The sequence below is a fragment of the Erinaceus europaeus genome, chromosome 5, assembly GCF_950295315.1.
Source record: "Erinaceus europaeus chromosome 5, mEriEur2.1, whole genome shotgun sequence".
Taxonomy (NCBI): Eukaryota; Metazoa; Chordata; class Mammalia; order Eulipotyphla; family Erinaceidae; genus Erinaceus; species Erinaceus europaeus.
In genome coordinates this window covers 113,488,874-113,507,799 of record NC_080166.1, presented here as the reverse complement: position 1 = coordinate 113,507,799, position 18,926 = coordinate 113,488,874, and the positions used below count along the sequence as shown (strand labels likewise).

Below are 18,926 nucleotides of genomic sequence, written 5' to 3'. Positions count from 1 at the left end.
ATTAGTGCTATATTTGCTCATATACTTTTATAATCTATCAAATTCAAGTGATAATTTAAATGAATTATTGCAAATGTATAAATGTGCTTTCTCAGAAAAGTGGCCCTTTAATTTTTAATTATGATAAATGCAGGCTATTTGATAGATTTCTTGGTAAAACATGAAATAAAAAAAAAAGAATCCCGGAGTTGGGCGGTAGCCAGCGGGTGAAGCGCATGTGATGCAAAGTGGAAGGACAGGCATAAGGATCTCAGTTTGGGCCCCTGGCTCCCCACCTGCAGGAGAGTTGCTTCACAGGTGGTGAAGCAGATCTGCAGGTGTCTACCCCCCCACACCATCTTCCCCTTGTCTCTCCATTTCTTTCTGTCCTATCCAATGACAACAACAACAAATAATAACTATAACAATAAAACAACAAGGGCAACAGAAGGGAATAAATAAATAAATATTAAAAAAGAAAAATAAAGAATCCCATAAAGTGGTTATGTCAGTAAACCTATTATTATGCATTGTCTTTTAATGGGACTATTTATGACACATTAATTTGTTCAGTGATCTTAAATATTTCCTTTTTTTCCCCTTTGAAAATCATCCTGGTAATAGTTATTTCAGAGATTTTAATTTTTTTTAATTTAAAAAAAATATTTATTTTCTCTTTTGTTGCCCTTGTTGTTTTATTGTTGTAGTTATGATTGTTTTTGTTATTGATGTCATTGTTGTTAGATAGGATAGAGAGAAATGGAGAGTGGAGGGGAAGACAGAGAGGGAGAGAGAAAGACACCTCCAGACCTGCTTCACCACTTGTGAAGCGACGCCTCTGCAAGTGGGGAGCCGGGGACTCTAATCGGTCCTTGTGTTTTTTGCCACCGGCGCTTAATCCGCTGCGGTACCTCTGGCTCCCGATTTTAATTTTCTGTCTCCCTAAAAAAATAAAATAAAATAAAAAGACACCTCCCTTTAATAGCTAAAAATATCATTGTAAAGTTCTGATTAGCTGTATTAGCAAAAATAAACCAACAAAATTACCTGGACATTTATATATTGAAATGTTTAAGTAACCAGATTTCCTCTAACACATCACTTTCAGGTGACACAATATTTTTGTCTGGCCATCTTTCATCGTATCTAGTTCAGGTAAAAATGCCTATTACACATATAACGTTAAGCTTGTATTACATACCTTAAAGCCCAGTCAGTGTGAAAAAATGAAATATTGATGCCCTTTGAAAGTGAAGAAATGAAATCATTACATTACATACTGATCTCTTTTTATGAAAGTTGCTCTTCTGAAAAAATAGTCTATTTACTTACTTGACAGAGATAGAAATCTAATGAGAAGGGGAAGATAGGGAGAGAGAAAGAGAGACACCTGCAGTACTGTTTCACTGTTTGTGAATCTTTCCTCTTTCAGGTGAGGATTGGGGCTGTGAACCCGGGTCCTTTCACATTGTAATGTATTCTCAACCAGGTGCACAACCATTCAGTCTCAAAAGTTGCTCTGATATTTGGCTTCCAGAGGCATTTAAAATAATTTTATCCTGCTATAGCTATTTGATATACCCTTTAATTTGATTTTTGTTTCCAGAAAGAATTCATATTATTTCTTAATATGCTTTTCTGGTAGTTTACCTTTTTTTTTTTAAATTTACTAAATTGGTAATGAAAATACAAATGTATACTTAGCATGCACTTTCTTAATTAAAAGAGAGGACCAATAATTTGTTTAGTGAAATTTAATTGGAGTAAAAGGTAGTTTATAATGAATTCACTGCAAAAATTAATTTTAAGGAGTAAAAAATAAAAGGCTAAGTGACTATTCTGAAGGAAACATAGGAAAATTATAATTTAGTTTTCACAACTTTTTGTTGTCAGACTAACTCTTTTTATATTGTGGAAACTTTACAGAAAATGTTTAGTTATACATTTTGCAGAACATTCCAAACAACCTAAGGAATTTGTTAACTGTCAGTAGGAAAAAAACTTTTTTTCTTTTAGTCTTAAGACTCAATGACATATTAAATAAAATGTTTTACTATAGTTCATTATAAAGTGTTTCTTTTGGCCAAGGAGAAGACTTAGCTGATAAAGTCTCTATTATCAGTGTTCTAGTTGTGCTTTCTCATAGACAAGACAAATCAATCTTAAAGAAATATAATTTTCTTAGGAAGTGTTTACTTTTCTATAATTGTTCTTCAATTAAAAAGATTACTTTGAGGCCAGAAAATAGCTCACCCCTGGTAGAGTGCATTCTTTACGCTGCCTGAGGATCTGAGTTTGGTAGCCTCTTGTGCTCTCTCTCTCTCTCCTTCAATTTGCTCCAATTTACTTTATCCTCTTCATCATTAAAACAGAAAAAGTAGGGGTTGAGCTGTAATGCCATGAGTGAAGCTCTGGTTTCAAACTCTAGTACTGTACCATAAATAAATAAATAGATAAATAGGTAAATAAATAAATAAAATAACCAGTTGCAATAGAAATTGTGTGAACGAGAAGGTTATGAGTTTTTGGGCTGGGGCAACAGCATCATGGTTATGTAAACAGACTCTCATGCCTGAGGCTCTAATGTCCCAGGTTCAATATCCAGCCCCACCATAAGCCAGAGCTGAGCAGTGTTCTGGTATTCTCTCTGTGTCTTTCTCTGTATCACTCTCTCTCTCAAAAAATATATATATAAAATATAAATGTAAAATTAGAGAAGGTTATGAGTTTTTATTTGAAACATGTTCTATCTGATCACTTTATACATGGCTTGGTTAATGAACCTAAATAAAAGCAAGCAGACCAAGAAAATGTTTTTACGATCGGTCAGACTAGGAAATGTGAACATGGATGTAGAAAATTAAGAACTGTTAGAAACAAAGGTCTTTCAATATTATTTTTCCCATTTGCATTCCCATTCCATCCCATTCATAAATCCTTTTGAGCATTTGGTGTCATTGTTCTGGATTTGGGCCTTTAATCTTGATTTTGGTGTTGTTATTGTCACAGGTATCTCCCCATGATAGGGGTCAGTGCATGACATCTACTACCAATTCATCCTCCTCCACCACAGATATTTAAAAATCATGCTAGTGGGGCTGGGTAGTGGTGCACCTGGTTGAGCACATTTGTTCCTAGGTATAAAACCCTGGTGCACCACTACCCAGCCCCACCTGCAGAGTCCCCTTGGAAAGCTTCACAAGTGGTGAAACAGTGGTGCAGGTGGCTCTTTCTTGTTCCCTCTCTGTCTCCCTGTTTCCTCCCAGTGTCTGTCTTTATCCGGTATATAAATAAACAAGCAAACAAATATGCTAGTTCAATGCTGGAGTGTTACATCTATTGATATGAACATGTAATTTATGTTTTACTGTTTGTTGTTTTTTGAATTTCAAATAGATTTGCATATATACCTTGGATAAATTCATTTGGTTGTGATATATAATAATGTGATATTTACTGAGATTTAATCGAATAATATTTGCTTTTTCATAAGTCATTTTATTGGGAATGGATACTGTTTAGTTCTTGACACAGGGGTAGAATTTCTTATGTCATATTCCATGATAGGTGTCTGAGAAACACTCTCACGCCCTAACTGAGGTCCTTTTTCATCATGCAACAAAGCCCTCTTCATTTGCTTTCATCCCCTCCTCCTCCAGAGTGTTTTGCTTTGGTGCAATGCATCACATCTGGTCCAAGTGTCACATTGTGTTTTCCTTTTATGGCCTTGTTGCTTAAATTCCACCTATATGTGACCATGTGGTATTTGTCTTCCTCTTTTTGATTTATCTCACTTAACATGATTCTTTCTCAAGATTTTATTATTTTTCAGCTGAGTGGTATACCTACCACAACTTTTAATTTTTTTTTGTTATTAAAAGTTTGTTACAAGATTGTCAGATTATAATGTATAGTTCCACACTACGCCTACCACCAGTGTTCTGTATCCTCACCCTCCCACCTCCCAAAGATAATAACCACCATCGTTCTCATAAGTCTTGCAAAAAGTTTGCTTCCTTCTGTTTTTTTCAATTTTTTTATTTTGGCAAGTTCATGTAAATCAGATCTCTAGATTCCACATATGAGTGAAACCATCTGGTAGTTGTCTTTCATCTCTTTACTTATTTCACTAAACATAGTCACTTCCAATTTCATCCATTTTGTCCCAAAAGACACAATGTCATCTTTTTTATTTCAGAGTAATTATTCCATGGATATATATCCCATAATTTCTTTAGCCAGTCAACTGATGATTGGCATTTAAACTGTTTTACTCTGGTTATTGTGAATAATGCAGTTATGAACATAGGGGTGCATTGTGTCCCCCCAAATGAGTGTGTGAATGTCCTCTGGATAAATGCCTAGGAGTTTTGCCACAACTTTCTTTTTTTTTTTTAATTTTTTATTTAAGAAAGGATTAATGAACAAAAACATAAGGTAGGAGGGGTACAACTCCACACAATTCCCACCACCCAATCTCCATAACCCACCCCCTCTCATGATAGCTTTCCCATTCTCTAGCCCTCTGGGAGCATGGACCCAGGGTGTAGAGGGTTGCAGAAGGTAGAAGGTCTGGCTTCTGTAATTGCTTCCCCGCTGAACATGGGCGTTGACTGGTCGGTCCATACTCCCAGTCTGCCTCTCTCTTTCCCTAGTAAGGTGTGTCTCTGGGGAAGCTGAGCTCCAGGACACATTGGTGGGGTCTTCAGTCCAGGGAAGCCTGGCCAGCATCCTGGTGGCATATGGAACCTGGTGATTGAAAAGAGAGTTAACATACGAAGCCAAACAATTTGTTGAGCAATCATGGATCCCAAGCTTGGAATGGTGGAGAGGAAGTGTTAGGGAGGTACTCACTGCAAACTCTAGTGTACTTCTGCTTTCAGGTATATATTTTGCAGTAGTTTATGGATACGTGTGCACATAAGCTCTCTCTCACAGAAACTGGTGTATATCTAGGTTATGGGACTTTCTTAGAAAGTGAACTACCTGAGATGAAATTAGAGTGTACTATTAAAGGAAAGGTCTCACCCGAGTAATGAAGCTGAAGGGTTGTCATTCCACACGTGAAGTCTCTGGACACAGTCTGAGGTGAAGCATGTTGAGGTGGCAATCATTGCGTTGGTTAAGTTGTGATCGGCGGATGCAATATTATTTGGTTTGGATTGGGAGATGCATATGGGAAAGTGGGCCCTATCCAAGGGTTCCAGGACTGGGGGAAGTAGGGGCTCTATAGTGGAGATGTGAGGTTCCTGCTGTCTTAAGGTTCCAAAAGACAATCGATAGTTAATGTTATCATCACATTATTGGGTAATTGGGTTAACTTTGAAAGGTCCTTCTGTTATGGTTTGCTGTACAGTATCCAGTATCTTGTATATAGCTGTGCTATTGGATGCTTCTAATCTACTTGGTCTAGGCTTTTGAGAGAGTCCACATATAAAATAGACAGCCTATATATTAAAAAGATTCAGTTTGTGTTTTGAGAAACTTTGAGACATACAATTGATTTTCCCCCTCTCATATTAATTAACTACTGATTTATATGTCTACATTTTGCTAGGAGTGTACATAAACACCATTCCCTTCTTCTAGCATTTGCCAACACCATTCCCACCACCAAAGGACTGTGACCCATCCCTCCCGCCCACTCCCACCCCCCACTGGCCCAGGAAGCTGCATGTCTACCCCTCACCACTGGGTTTTTACTTTGGTGCCCTACTTACAATTTGATCAGGTCCTGCTTTTAGTTTTCCTTTCAGATCTTCTTAGTCAACTTCTGTTGATGAGTGGGATCATCCCATACTCATCTTTATCTTTCTGACTTAGTTCACTTAACATAATTCCTTCTAGCTCTGTCCAAGATGGGTCAGAGAAAGTGGGTTCATTGTTCTTGACAGCTGCATAGTATTCCATTGTGTATATATACCATAGCTTTCTCAGCCACTCATCTGTTGTTGGGCACCTGGGTTGCTTCCAGGTTTTAGCTATTATGAATTGTGCTGCTATGAACATAGGAGTACACACCTCTTTTTGGTTGGGTGTTATGGAGTCCTTGGGGTATAACCCCAGGAGAGGAATTACTGGATCATATGGAAGGTCCATGTCTGGGCTTCTGAGAGTTTTCCAGACTGCTCTCCACAGAGGCTGTACCAACTTACATTCCCACCAGCAATGTAAAAGGGTTCCTCTGTCCCCACATCCTCTCCAGCATTTGTTGCTGCTGTCCTTTTTGATGTATGCCATTCTTACAGGAGTGAGGTGGTATCTTAGTGTTGTCTTAATTTGCATTTCTCTAACAATCAGTGACCTAGAGCAGTTTTTCATATGTTTGTTAGCCTTTTGGATCTCTTTTGTGGTGAATGTTTTGTTCATATCCTCTGCCCATTTTTGGATGGGGTCATTTGCTTTTTTGGTGCTAAGTTTGCTGAGCTCTTTATATATTTTGGTGATTAGTTTCTTGTCTGATGTCTGGCATGTGAAGATCTTCTCCCATTCTGTGAGGGGTCTCTCTGTTTAATAGTTTCTTTAGATATGCAGAAGCTTTTCAATTTGATGTAGTCCCATTGGTTTGTTTCTGCTTTAGTCTTCCTTGCAATTGGGTTTGATTCATCAAAGATGTCCTTGAGGTGTAGGTGGGAAAGTGTTTTACCAATGTTTTCCTCTAAGTATTTGATTGTTTCTGGTCAGACATCTAGGTCTTTGATCCATTTGGAGTTGATTTTTGTTTCTGGTGAGATAAAGTGGTTCAATTTCATTCTTCTGCATGTTTCAACCCAGTTTTCCCAGCACCATTTATTGAAGAGAGCTTCCTTTTTCCATTTAATCCTTTGGGCCCCCTTATCAAAGATTAGATGCCCATAGGTGTTGGGATTTACTTCTGGGCTTTCAATTCTGTTCCACTGGTCTGTATGACTATTTTAGTTCCAGTACCATGCTGTTTTGATGATGATGGCTTTATAATATAGTTTAAGGTCTGGGAGTGTGATGCCTCCATTTCTGTTTCTTTTCCTTAAGATGGTTTTGGCAATTCTAGGTATTTTCAGGTTCCTGATAAATGATTGTAGTGTTTGTTCTATTCTCTTAAAGAAGCTTGGTGGAACTTTGATGGGTATTGCATTAAATTTGTATATGGCTCTGGGGAGAATATTCATTTTGATGATATTTATTCTTCCAATCCATGAGCATGGGATATCTTTCAATTTCTTGGTATCAGTTTCTATTTCCTTGAGTAGCGACTCATAGTTTTCAGCATACAAGTCTTTCACTTCTTTGGTCAACTTTATTCCTAGGTATTTGATTGATTTTGCTGAAACAGTAAATGGGAGTGATTTCTGGATGTCTTCTTCTTCAGATTTAGTGTTTGCATAAAGAAATGCCACTAATTTTTGTACATTGATTTTTTAGCCTGATACCTTGCTATATTGCCTAATAACTTCCAGTAATTTTCTGCTGGATTCTTTAGGTCTTTCTATGTATACTATCATATCATCTGCAAATAGTGAGAGCTTGACTTCTTCCCTTCCAATCTGTATTCCGTTGATTTCTTTCTCTTGCCTGATTGCTATGACAAGAACTTCCAATACTATGTTGAAGAGTAACGGTGAAGTGGACAGCCCTGTCTAGTCCCCGATCTGAGAGGGAATGCTTTCAGCTTCTGTCCATTGAGTATGATGTTGGCTGTAGGTTTGCTATATATAGACTCCACTATCTTGAGGAATTCCCCATCTATTCCCATTTTTGTAGAGTTTTGAGCATGAACAGGTGTTGAATTTTGTCAAAGGCTTTCTCTGCATCTATTGAGATAATCATGTGGTTTTTGGCTTTGTTTTTATTGATGTGGTGAATGACATTGATTGACTTACGCATGTTGAACCTGCCTTGCATTCCTGGGATGAATCCCACTTGGTCATGATGAACAATCTTTTTGATGTGTTGCTATATCCAGTTGGCCAAGATCTTGTTTAATATTTTGGCATCTATGTTCATCAGAGATAGTGGTCTATAGTTTTTCTTTTTTTTTCTGTCCCTATCAGCTTTTGGTATCAGGGTGATGTTGGCTTCATAGAAGGTGGAAGGGAGTATTCCTGTTTCTTCAATCTTATGGAAAAGCTTAAGAAGTATGGGTATTAACTGTTTCCTGAAAGTTTTGTAGAATTCGTTTGTGAAGCCATCTGGTCCAGGACTTTTGTTGTTGAGGAGATTCTTAATAACGGTTTCAATTTCTTTGTCTGTGATTGGTGCATTTAGATTTTGTAGTTCTTCTTGGTTCAGTTTTGGAAGTGCATAGGTTTCTAGGAATTGTTCCATTTCTTCCAGATTCTCTAGCTTGCTGGCATATAGTTCTTTATAGAAGTTTCGCAGGATTCTCTGGATTTCTGTGGTGTCAGTTGTGATATCTCCTCCATCATTTACAATTCTCTTAATTTGAGTCTTCTCTCTTTTTTGTTTGGTGAGTCTGGCTAGGGGTTTGCCAATTTTGTTTAATCTTTCAAAGAACCAACATTTGACTTCATTGATCTTTTGTATGGTTCTTTTATTTTCGATGTTGTTTATTTCTGCTCTTACTTTAGTGATTTCTGAACTTCTGGATGCTTTGCTGTTCCTTTGTTCCTCTTCCTCTAAGTCCTTGAGGTGTGCAGTAAGGTCGTTCATTTGAGCTTCTTCTTGGTGTTTAATATGTGATTGTATGGCTATAAGTTTCCCTCTCAGTACTGCTTTAGCTGTGTCCCAAATATTTTGATAGGTTGTGTCTTCATTTTCATTTGTTTCCAGGAACATTTGAATTTCCTGTTTGAGTGAATCTCTGACCCAGTTCTTAAGGAGCATGTTGTTTAGTTTCCAAGTTCTGTGTCTTTTAATAATTTTCTGTTTGTTGTTAAATGTTAGTTTTACTCCACTGTGGTCTGAGAAGATACTTGGGATGATTTCGATGCTCTTGAATTTATTGATGCTGTCTTTGTGGCCTAACATGTGGTCTATCCTTGAGTATGTGTTATGTGGATTTGAAAAGAAGGTGTATTCCAGTTTTTTGGGGTGGAGGAGTCTGAAAATGTCTAAGAGGTCTAGTCTGTCGATCTCTTCATTCAATTCTCTTGTATCTTTATTGGTTCTCTGCTTTGTTGATCTGTCTAAGTGTGAGAGTGGGGTATTGAAGTCTCCCACTATTATTGTATTACTATTGATTTATTTTTGAAATTCTTTCAGTAGATGCTTAATGTATTTAGATCGTCACTCGTTGGGTGCATAGATGTTAATAATTGTTAAGTCTTCTTGGCTGATTGATCCTCTAATCATTATGTAATGTCCTTGCCTATCTTTTATTACTTTATTTAATTTAAAATCTATCGTGTCTGAGATGAGAATGACTGCTCCTGCCCTTTTTTGTGGACCGTTAGCCTGTATGATAGTTTTCCATCCTTTCACTTTAAGTCTGTGTTTATCTTGTTGTGACAGATGGGATTCTTGCAAGCAGCATATGGTTGGGTTATGTTTTCTGATCCATCCCCCCACCCTGTGCCTTTTGATGGGTGAGTTTAAGCCATTGACGTTTATTGATATTATGGATTTAATGTATTGTAGTGCCATTGTTCTAAAAAAAATTTTGTTTGCTCTGATATATTGCAAATATTATAGTGATGTTCTTGTTTATAAGAGGTCTTTTACTACCTCTTTCAGGTCCGGCTTGGTGATGGTTGCCTCCTTTAACTGTTGTTTATCTAAGAAGGTTTTGATCCCTCCATCTAGTTTGAATGAAAGTCTAGCAGGATAAATTATCCTTGGTTGAAACCCTTTTTCATTCAGGCCTCGATAGATATCTTGCCACTCCCTTCTGGCTTTTAGAGTTTGAGTGAAGAAGTCTGCAGATAATCTTACGGGTTTTCCCTTGTATGTGACTTTTTGTTTCTCTCTTGCAGCCTTTAGGATCCTTTCTTTATCCTGACTTCTTCTCATTGTGACTATGATGTGTCTTGGTGTCTTCAGGTCTGGGTTGATTCTGTTTGGTACTCTCTGGGCCTCTTGAATCTTGATGTCCTTTCTGTTATTCAGGTCTGGGAAGTTTTCTTGTATTATTTCCTCTCAAATGTTTGCTTCCCCTTCCTCTCTTTCTTCCTCTGGCAGGCCAATTATACGAATGTTACTTCTTTTGAGATCATCCCATATGTCTCTGTTGTTGTTTTCAGTGTCTCTCAATCTCCTTTTAAGCTCTTTCACCTCTTTCTTTGTTTCTCTAACTCATCCTCCGTCTGACTAATTCTGTTTTCTGCTTCTGTTAGTCTGCTTTCCCTTGCCTCAGCTTCTTTCTTCATTACAGCTTTTTCAGCTTTCAGTTCTCTAATTGCCTCAAGATAATCAGTATTTTCCTTGGGGGTCTCAACTGTTATTTCCCTAATTCTGCCATTCCTTTCCTCCAATGTTGTTTTCATTTCTGTGACTAAGAAGTTTATTGTTGCTTGCATACTTTTCTTATCTATGGTTACTTCTGGCTGATTTGTAGTTTCTTCTGGGCTCTTGTCTTCATTCATTGGAGTAGCAGTTTTATTTGTTTTTGATCTACCCATTTTTTTGATTTATGTGTTTCTTTTTTTTTATGCTCTGTTGTTCCTCAGTTGTTGTGTCTTGAGTACAAGTAACACTGTACTAAATACCTTTATGACAATTGCACTCACCCACCTCTGGAATTACAGTAGCAACTTAAGTAATTATTGAAGTAGTTTAATCGTTTCCAGTTAGCCAAACAATTTCTCCAGTTCGTGAATAAATAGTAACCAAATCCCAGTGAAGAAAGAGAAAAGAAAGAGAGGATAGCTAGAATAGACAGTTATGCAAATCTAATATCCACTGTATATTCTAGGGGTAACAAGAGGGGAAAGGGAACTAGAGCAGAGATACACACATAGAGAGTCCACTCTGAGTCAGATTTCTTCCCCAAAGTAATTCACAAATTCAGAAAGGCAAAGAAGAAGGCAGAAGTGTATGACAAGATTAAAAAAAAAGAGAGAGAGAGACAAGAGAGAGAAAAGGGAGAAGATAAGAAAAAGAGTTGTAATTAAAGAGCAGTGCAAGGAACTTCCCAAATGTTTATCAGTGAATTCAAAAAAGCACCCTGTTTGTTGGTGTGGGGTATCCTGCTTGGAGGTGGTCCCCAGGGACTGCTTATGGGGGGGGGGGAAGGAGGTATGCTTGAAAATTAAAAGGAAGAAAAAAGAATTTTTTCCCCCTACTCTAATTCTTAACCCAAATTAAGTTATAATTATGACCCCTTATTGGCTGGCCTGCTAAAGGCAGAAAATCTTACTGTTACCAGGAGATGTGTTCGGAGCTCAGCGGCTAGCAGCTTCTCAGTCCGCCATCTTCCGGGAACACCCCTTCCAGACTTTTTTAAAGGATTTCTCGAAAATGCAAACTAGCTCCAAGTCCTTTGATCCAATGAGAGCTATACTTAAGAAGTCTTTGGATCTGCCCTCAGGGTCACGGTGGTCCCTGGAGACTCCCAAGAGAAAGCCCCGAGCTATAGTGCTCCCTCTGGGTCTTCTGCTGGCTGCCCAGCAGCGCTCTGCAACCGGCGGAGGAGCCGCCTTCCCAGGCGGAGGACAATGCCCGGCGCACCCGCCTTGCCCGCCACCGCCTGGGAAGTCTGGAGCAGCCCGCCCGCCAGTCCGTGCCACCTTTACTCTAATTCTTAACCCAAATTAAATTATAGTCACCTCTTTGGTGTCACCACTAGGACCCCTTTGACTGTCCTGCTAAAGCCAGAAATTCCTACCGTTTCCAGAATATGTGATCAGAGCACATGCTGCTAGCAGCTTCTCAGTCCGCCATCTTCCTGGAACTTGCCACAACTTTCTTTACCACTCATTTGCTGTTGGTCATCTGGGTTGCTTCCCAGTTTGAACTATTACAAGTTGTCCTTCTAATAACACTTATTTGAGTACTTTTATAGATGATAGACCTTCTTCTCTAGCTTTATTCTTTAATAATATCTTTAAATGGTCTTATTATTAGATTGATTTTGGCTATATAGAATGAGTTAGGAAGAGAAAGAGTTATACAAATTTAAGAGATATAAAACATATTTTCTTTTTCTTCCTTTTTTTTTAAATTACCACCAATTTATTATAATTTTTTTTTTAAATTGCCACCAAGTTATTCCTGGAGTTCAGTACCTACACTGACTAATCTACCCCTCCTAGTTGCTACCCCCCTTTTAATAGATAGAACAGAGAGAAAATTGAGGAGGGAGAGATAGGGAGAAAGACACCTGCAGACTGCTTTACTGCTCCTGGAGCTATTACCACAGAATGTGAGCTCAGACCTACAGGGATGCAGAGGTTCCACAGGCTACTGCGATGAATATGGGCCCCAGATCAAACCATGCGGTTTACAGTTAACAGTCTTTATATACTTTTCCCATATTTGGGAGCCACTCTCTTCCCTGATCTAGTTTTCTAATCCATTTTCCAATTAGCCCACTTGTAAGTTAGCTGTCAGGCTCAGGCAAAAACTATTAAAGTCCTGGACCCCTTGAAATAGACCTAAAATAGACCTTCTAGCCTTTTCCAAAGTGGAGACCCCAAACAGAATCTTAAACCTCCACCCCATGCCAATCTCTCTTCCATTCCCTCTCCAGAGCGCTCTCTTTTGGTGTGACACACTACCCTTTGTCCAAGTTTACTTTGTATTTCCCTTTTTGTACCTGCTTTCCAAGTTTCACATATGAACACCCAACACTATTCCTTACAGTTCTGTCAAAGGAAGATTTACATAAGATAGAAAAAAGAAACCACAGCACCAGTCTGGTACATACAGTGCCAGATCAAACCTGGAACCTCAGCCATGTAATTCTGATGTTCTGCCAGTTGGGGCTATTTTCCCAACTGCTGCCAGTAACTTTTCAATTCATTTTCTTGTTTTTGCTAATTTTAGTACATCTGTGGCATATTGTTAATCATGCTGATATTAAATAGGATGGAACTTGCCTAAAAGGAGTAACTGTCGCATAGTTTGAGGGACATTGAGGGACAATAGAGTTTGCATGTGTAGTTAAAATCAACCATGTGTCATTATCTGCCTCAATTTTTCTTTAAAAATTTTGAACTTCTTAGGTGTTAGGAAGATACATTACTAAATTTCTAGAATGTTAATGTCTATGTGAACTGACTGTATGTAAGGAAGGTACTTATAGGAGTGTTAACCTTGTTACCTACTCCAGCTGATTTCATAAAATGACTACTATTTTAGCATATTGCAATTGGTAGTTTGGCAGTTGGGGTTAAATTCTAGAACTGTTAGACTTTAGCTTTTTTATTTTTTTTCAAAGAGCTTTTTTAGTAAATACCACTTTGGAATATTTTTAGCAAATATCTATTGACCATTTATAGAGAATTATAATTGGAACTGATATAAAACCCCTTTTATTTTCAAACTTTTAAAATATTTATGTATTCTAACACTTAACCAGTCTGTTATCAGAAGTTTAAAATTAATTCCTCAGCATGTACAAATTTTTGAATTGTTTCCTTCACAAGGTAAACTTTGCATTCCAATCGCAAGTTTATAAGCTTTTTCTTATGTTTTGCCAAATAAACTGGAGAAACATAAAATCAAAATGTGTTACCAGAAAAAATGTGTATATGTATAACTGTCTGTCTTTTAATTGCACCTGCAAAGAATGCTTTTGAATAGTCATCAAAAGTGTAATAATTCAGTGATTGAGTCTGACTATCTTCTTATCAAACTGAAAGATTAGGTGGAAATTATGGAGGTGAGATTTCATGGCTGAGGACAGGCCTAGTGATTTCTTGTGCTAATCTTGTAAGCCATCTGCCCTTACATTTTACTGTCCTGCATTTCATAATTTTCCTTATTTCATTTTGCTGATAAGTGTGACTTGCTCATTTTGCCATATAACTCCATTTGATGTCTGAATCAATGAGTGTGACAGTGTGGCAAGAATCACTGCATATGTCATAGCTAGCCAAGTGGTAGTCTTTGACATAGCATCTTCAAGAACACATGGTCCTAAAAGTGACTGTTAAATGTGCCTGGAGATCGAAACTTTTAATTTAGATCTTTCTAATTTTGAACACCAAAGGAATTTTTTCTACTCTTTTAATTTAACTGTGCAGTTTTTCTTCTGACATAGTGTGAATTTTTTTGGTGTCACGGGAAATGAATTGTTTTGAGTTTGAAATTATTTTAAAGACTTAAGTTGATTTCTTTTATAGTTTTACTCCTGTTATGATCTCTCATCTAGAAAGAGTTTTGTAGTAAAAGATAGCATAGTAGGCATTTTCTATAGTTTTAAGTAATGTTTTGCACAGGTTTGATGCATCTTAACACTTAATTGAAATACTTAAATGAAACTTTATGAAGTAATGAAAAAACGATTTCCCTTTTTACTGGTATTGCAAATAAAATGTAATCTATTTCTGGGTTCATTCTGATCATTATTTTGCCTATAGTATTTCTGAGGAGATTAAAATCATGCTTTCAAAGAAGAAGATAATGAATGAATGTCAGGGAGAAATCTTTAATTTTAACATTACTTCATTCATAGAATGTGCTTATTTAAACAGATCATCTAGCTGTGGTATGTTGATTATTTTAGGACAAAGAAAATTGAAAAGTAATTTTCTGTTTTTAAGAAATGTGTTTGATACATAAACTATCTCATCATTTCACTTATAAATTAGGTTGATCCTTATATGATATATATTTTTAAAATAAAGTATCTCAAAGGTAATAAAGCTTTTGGAACAATATTATATGAGTTATCTATAGTAGCTATTTAAAAATTAAATAATGAAAAATTTAATTGGATAAGTCTATTAAAATCAAGTAAACCCCACAGTTATATTAATTTTAATGGAACCTAAATATAAGACTTAGTTTTTCATTAGAAACAGACATTAGTTGTGTTTATTTGCCATTATTAAATATTCTTAGGTGTTTGTAGGCCAAGAGTGTTGTGGTACTCTTTTATTATTTGGAGAAAAAATACATATACTAAGTTACTAGAAGTACGCCTACACTATTCCCTTCATTTTCCCTAGGGTTTAGTCCTCTGTGTGTATAGTAGTTGCAATAAATTTAATTTTATAACTTAATTCAAGCTGACAGAATAAGATGTTAATAATTTTGAAGAAATAATCCTGTAGATTATTAGTTTTCATTTCCTTAAGCAGACAGGATTAAAAACTTCTGACCATTCCCCAAGTGGAATTGCTGCTTGTAGAAATTGATTCTTATAGTTCGATCTGTTGAAAAGTTTAGCAATTTATACAATGAAATAAAAACTCAGTGTACATTTTGACTCTGAAGTGAACTATTTCTCTGAAACTCTTATTTTTAAGTATTGCTATACTTTTCAAGAGAATGTTTTGTGTGGTATATACTAGTTTTGACTGACACCAATACTTGTTTTTTGGCTTATCCTGTATGTGTAGATCCTCTACAGATGATGTGTCTAGACAGGAAGTGGTATGTAGGAGATATAGGAATGGGCTGAAGTATCCTTTATATTTGCCTTTGTATCTAGGGGAGTTGGAAATAGGCAAGAATGGAGAGAAATTTTGTATGGCAGTACACAGAATTTTGCAAGTTTATTGTGAGCCCTGCAGCAATCCGATGAATTTTAGTTACTGGTAAGTTTGTTAAATTACGTTTGAAAATTACCTCTTCGAAGATGGCCATCTATTTATTATTACGTCCACCATGTCAAATACACCTATCTTAAAGTTTTTTTTTAACACTTGTACTATTGCAATTGCATTGGTTCTTAGATATAAAATAAAAATACTTTTTTTAGTGAGTGCATATGACTTTTCAGCTGTTATAGTGAAATTATAGTGTGGGTAGTATAGTCAATGTGTGTAGGAGTAGGAATAACTAAAATTAATATTTCTGATTCTTAATGAACTTCATTGTGTTTGCGTATTTGAATTATTCCATTAGATGTTTGAGGAAGAGCAGTTCTTCTGACACAAAAGAATAAGAAATCTGTAGCATTCTGTAACTTTACATGGTTTTGCATAGGAAGGTATTTTATTATAAGAACTTTTTTTTGCATTTTTTCATGGATCATAGGGACAGTAGTGAGATCTAATTAGACTTTGTTTTTGGTAGTGTTGATATTTAGAAATTCCCCAATCACCAATTCAGATGAAAGTAAAATTCCATGAACAGATTCAACAGTTATATAGCTTGCCTAGAGTGTCTTTGTTTGTTTCATGCATTTAGGTAGAGGTATTATGTGGTAACAGGATGGAAGATACTACTTGTGAAGTGGTTTTGACTAGAGATTCAGTTCATTTTAAATGGTCTAGATTGCTTAGTAGCTGTTTTAAAATAAAACATTGTGAAAATCCCAAAAAATTCCTTGGTAGTTTGGCTCTTGTTGTATTTTATCTTTGACTTTAGCACATTTTAAAGAATATCATTAATTGCATTACTGGTTTACTTTCTTTGATCATGTAAGGATGTAGACTAGTTAATGTGGTTCAATCTTAATTTTCTGTGATGAAATATATTTTCCAGATATATTCTATTTTTTAATTGATAACAGGGAATCAGTTAATTAAACCATGAATATTTATAGCAATACAATGATAATATAACTATTGGCTTTTAGAAAAATACTTATGATTTGGATCAGAAGGAACATGTTGTCATAGGAATGTATTATTTGTCAATCTTACTGAAGCTAGAAGAGCTAGACTAACTCCCGGGAATAAAATAACTCTTAAGTTCCTTTGTGCCTTTTTATTTTCCTCATTACAAATTTTCAGAGGAATGGGTATTTGTATATCAAAATATATTTAGAAATTTGTGGTTTTATCATTTCTTGTGAATATGAATAGGCAATTTAGTGTACATTTGAAAGCACTGCATTACTTAATACAGTGTTAATAACTGATTTATAACCATTTACTGTTATAAACGATAGTATACAGACAATGAAGGAATATATATTTCCTTAATTAGGAGTTGTATCATGTGTTAGTGCTGGTGGTTGAAACTTTTTCTGTGTAGCTTTGTGAAGTAATATATTATCAAAGTCTAATTCTATGCAATCTATTTTTCTTTTGTGTTTTCACTCAAAAGACATATTAAATGTTTTACCCTTGTCTAGAACACGTATGTGTGTATTTTTGTTTGTTTTTTGTGTATATGTTGTATATTTAATTGTCACTTTTCATTTCAATGTTACATTAGTCATTTTCTCTGCTCTCCTGAACTTTACCGAGGGCATACATGGACATAGTACAAAGTGCATATTTCTCTGGATATTTTTTAAACAAATGAACTTGCTTTTGGAAAATAAATAAGAAAACTGATAGACGTATTCTTTGAAGGAATACTGCATACAGATTTAAATTTCTCTAAAATATTTCTTCAAAAGCGTATTAGATAAAGTTTTTATTAATGAGAAGTGATGTGTTTGTGGGCGTATTTCGGATGCTGATTTAATTGAAGCAGGTAATATATGTACATTATGGGTGAACTTGGGTATCTTATCTTGTAATATGAAAAAATATTCAATTTATTAAAATTGGGTATCTTATCTTGTAATATGAAAAAATTCAATTTATTAAAAATTAATCTTCCAAATGCTTATGAGAAAAAGTTCTTGCATAATACTAGCTTTAGTAGCCATTGTTGGCAGAATGGAGGTTAGAACTGAATTGGTTTACCTTTTTTGTATAATAGAATACTAAAATTAATCAGCATGTTCACAACTAATGTTTGATGATTACTTAACATAATTATTTGTACTTTATATGCAGTGCTACTCTATTGGCATTCCTGGTTGAACTACTTAAAAGTTCAGTAGCCATGCAAGAACAGATGCTGGGTGGCAAAGGCTTTTTAGTCATTGGCTACTTACTTGAAAAGGTACGTGACATATGTTTATGGTTTTATTGCATAGACATCTGTGATGGATAACTGACAATCACTGTAGTTTCCTTTTCCATTGACTTTGCTGAGATTATAATCTTAGTTCAAAAAAACTTTATAAAATATATATAATCTACTATTACTTAATATTTGATGTAATCTATAATATAATGCAAATATTATATAAATGTAGATATTGAATTAAATTTGTTATAAGAAATCCATATTAATAGATTTTGAGTGAAAATAGAATTTATCAAAAATGTTTATATATTTTTATTAAAAGTTGCACATATTATTTCTTGTATTTCATTTTTTCTTTACATTCAAACTAGATTTCTTAGAAGTCTTATAAATTGTATTAAATTTAAATTAATTTTTTTCTTTGTTTTGTAAATTATGTTCAACGATCTTTTTTGTTATTAACGGAATCATTAATTTGTACGTTTCCTCCCTACTTTAATATATGTTGATATTTAAAGTAGCCTTTCTCTAATCAACATAGTTTAAATAATGCAAAATAGATGGATTTACTTTTTCCCATTATGTCATTTGCATATATAGTTTTCATAATTTCTATAGTTACTACTCTACTATTCTAATAGGTGCTAAATTCATGATTATGGTCTCAGAGTATTATTATGAATGTTATCTGATTTCCTTTTTTGTTTTTGTCATTACACACACACACACACACACACACACACACACGAAGGAAGATAAATGTCACAGCATTGAACCTTCCTTTAATACAGCTGCATCATTGTCAGTCCTGGGTCATGCTTATTTCTAAGCAGGTACACTTTCAAATTGAGCTAACTTGCCAACTCTATGATTTCCTTTGCCACACTAGGAGCTTTTGCCTGCATAATTCCACCACTCCCAATGCACTTTTTCTGCCCATCTAAGGTAGAGATACAAAGAAGAAGAAGATAGGAGACAGAGACAGATAGGGAAGGAGAGACACCACAGCATTTGCCATGCACAGTGCTTCTATATGTTGCTGTGGATCACACTTGGATCCTCAGTTGGTAAAGTGTGTGCTTTGCTGG

General features: G+C 35.6%; 1 protein-coding gene across 6 annotated transcripts in view; it reads left to right on the top strand.

The window, feature by feature from the left end:
- NBEA (neurobeachin) overlaps positions 1 to 18,926 on the top strand; it is a 546,841-nt gene that overhangs the window by 98,578 nt on the left and 429,337 nt on the right. For 5 of the 6 annotated variants that reach the window (XM_060191623.1, XM_060191622.1, XM_060191624.1 and 2 more), the window contains exon 11: positions 17,763 to 17,871. In XM_060191623.1, coding sequence (XP_060047606.1) covers positions 17,763 to 17,871 — 109 coding nt within the window. Of the gene's footprint in view, positions 1 to 15,489; positions 15,621 to 17,762; positions 17,872 to 18,926 lie in introns of those variants that run through there. The other variant, XM_060191626.1, reaches the window with a different exon arrangement.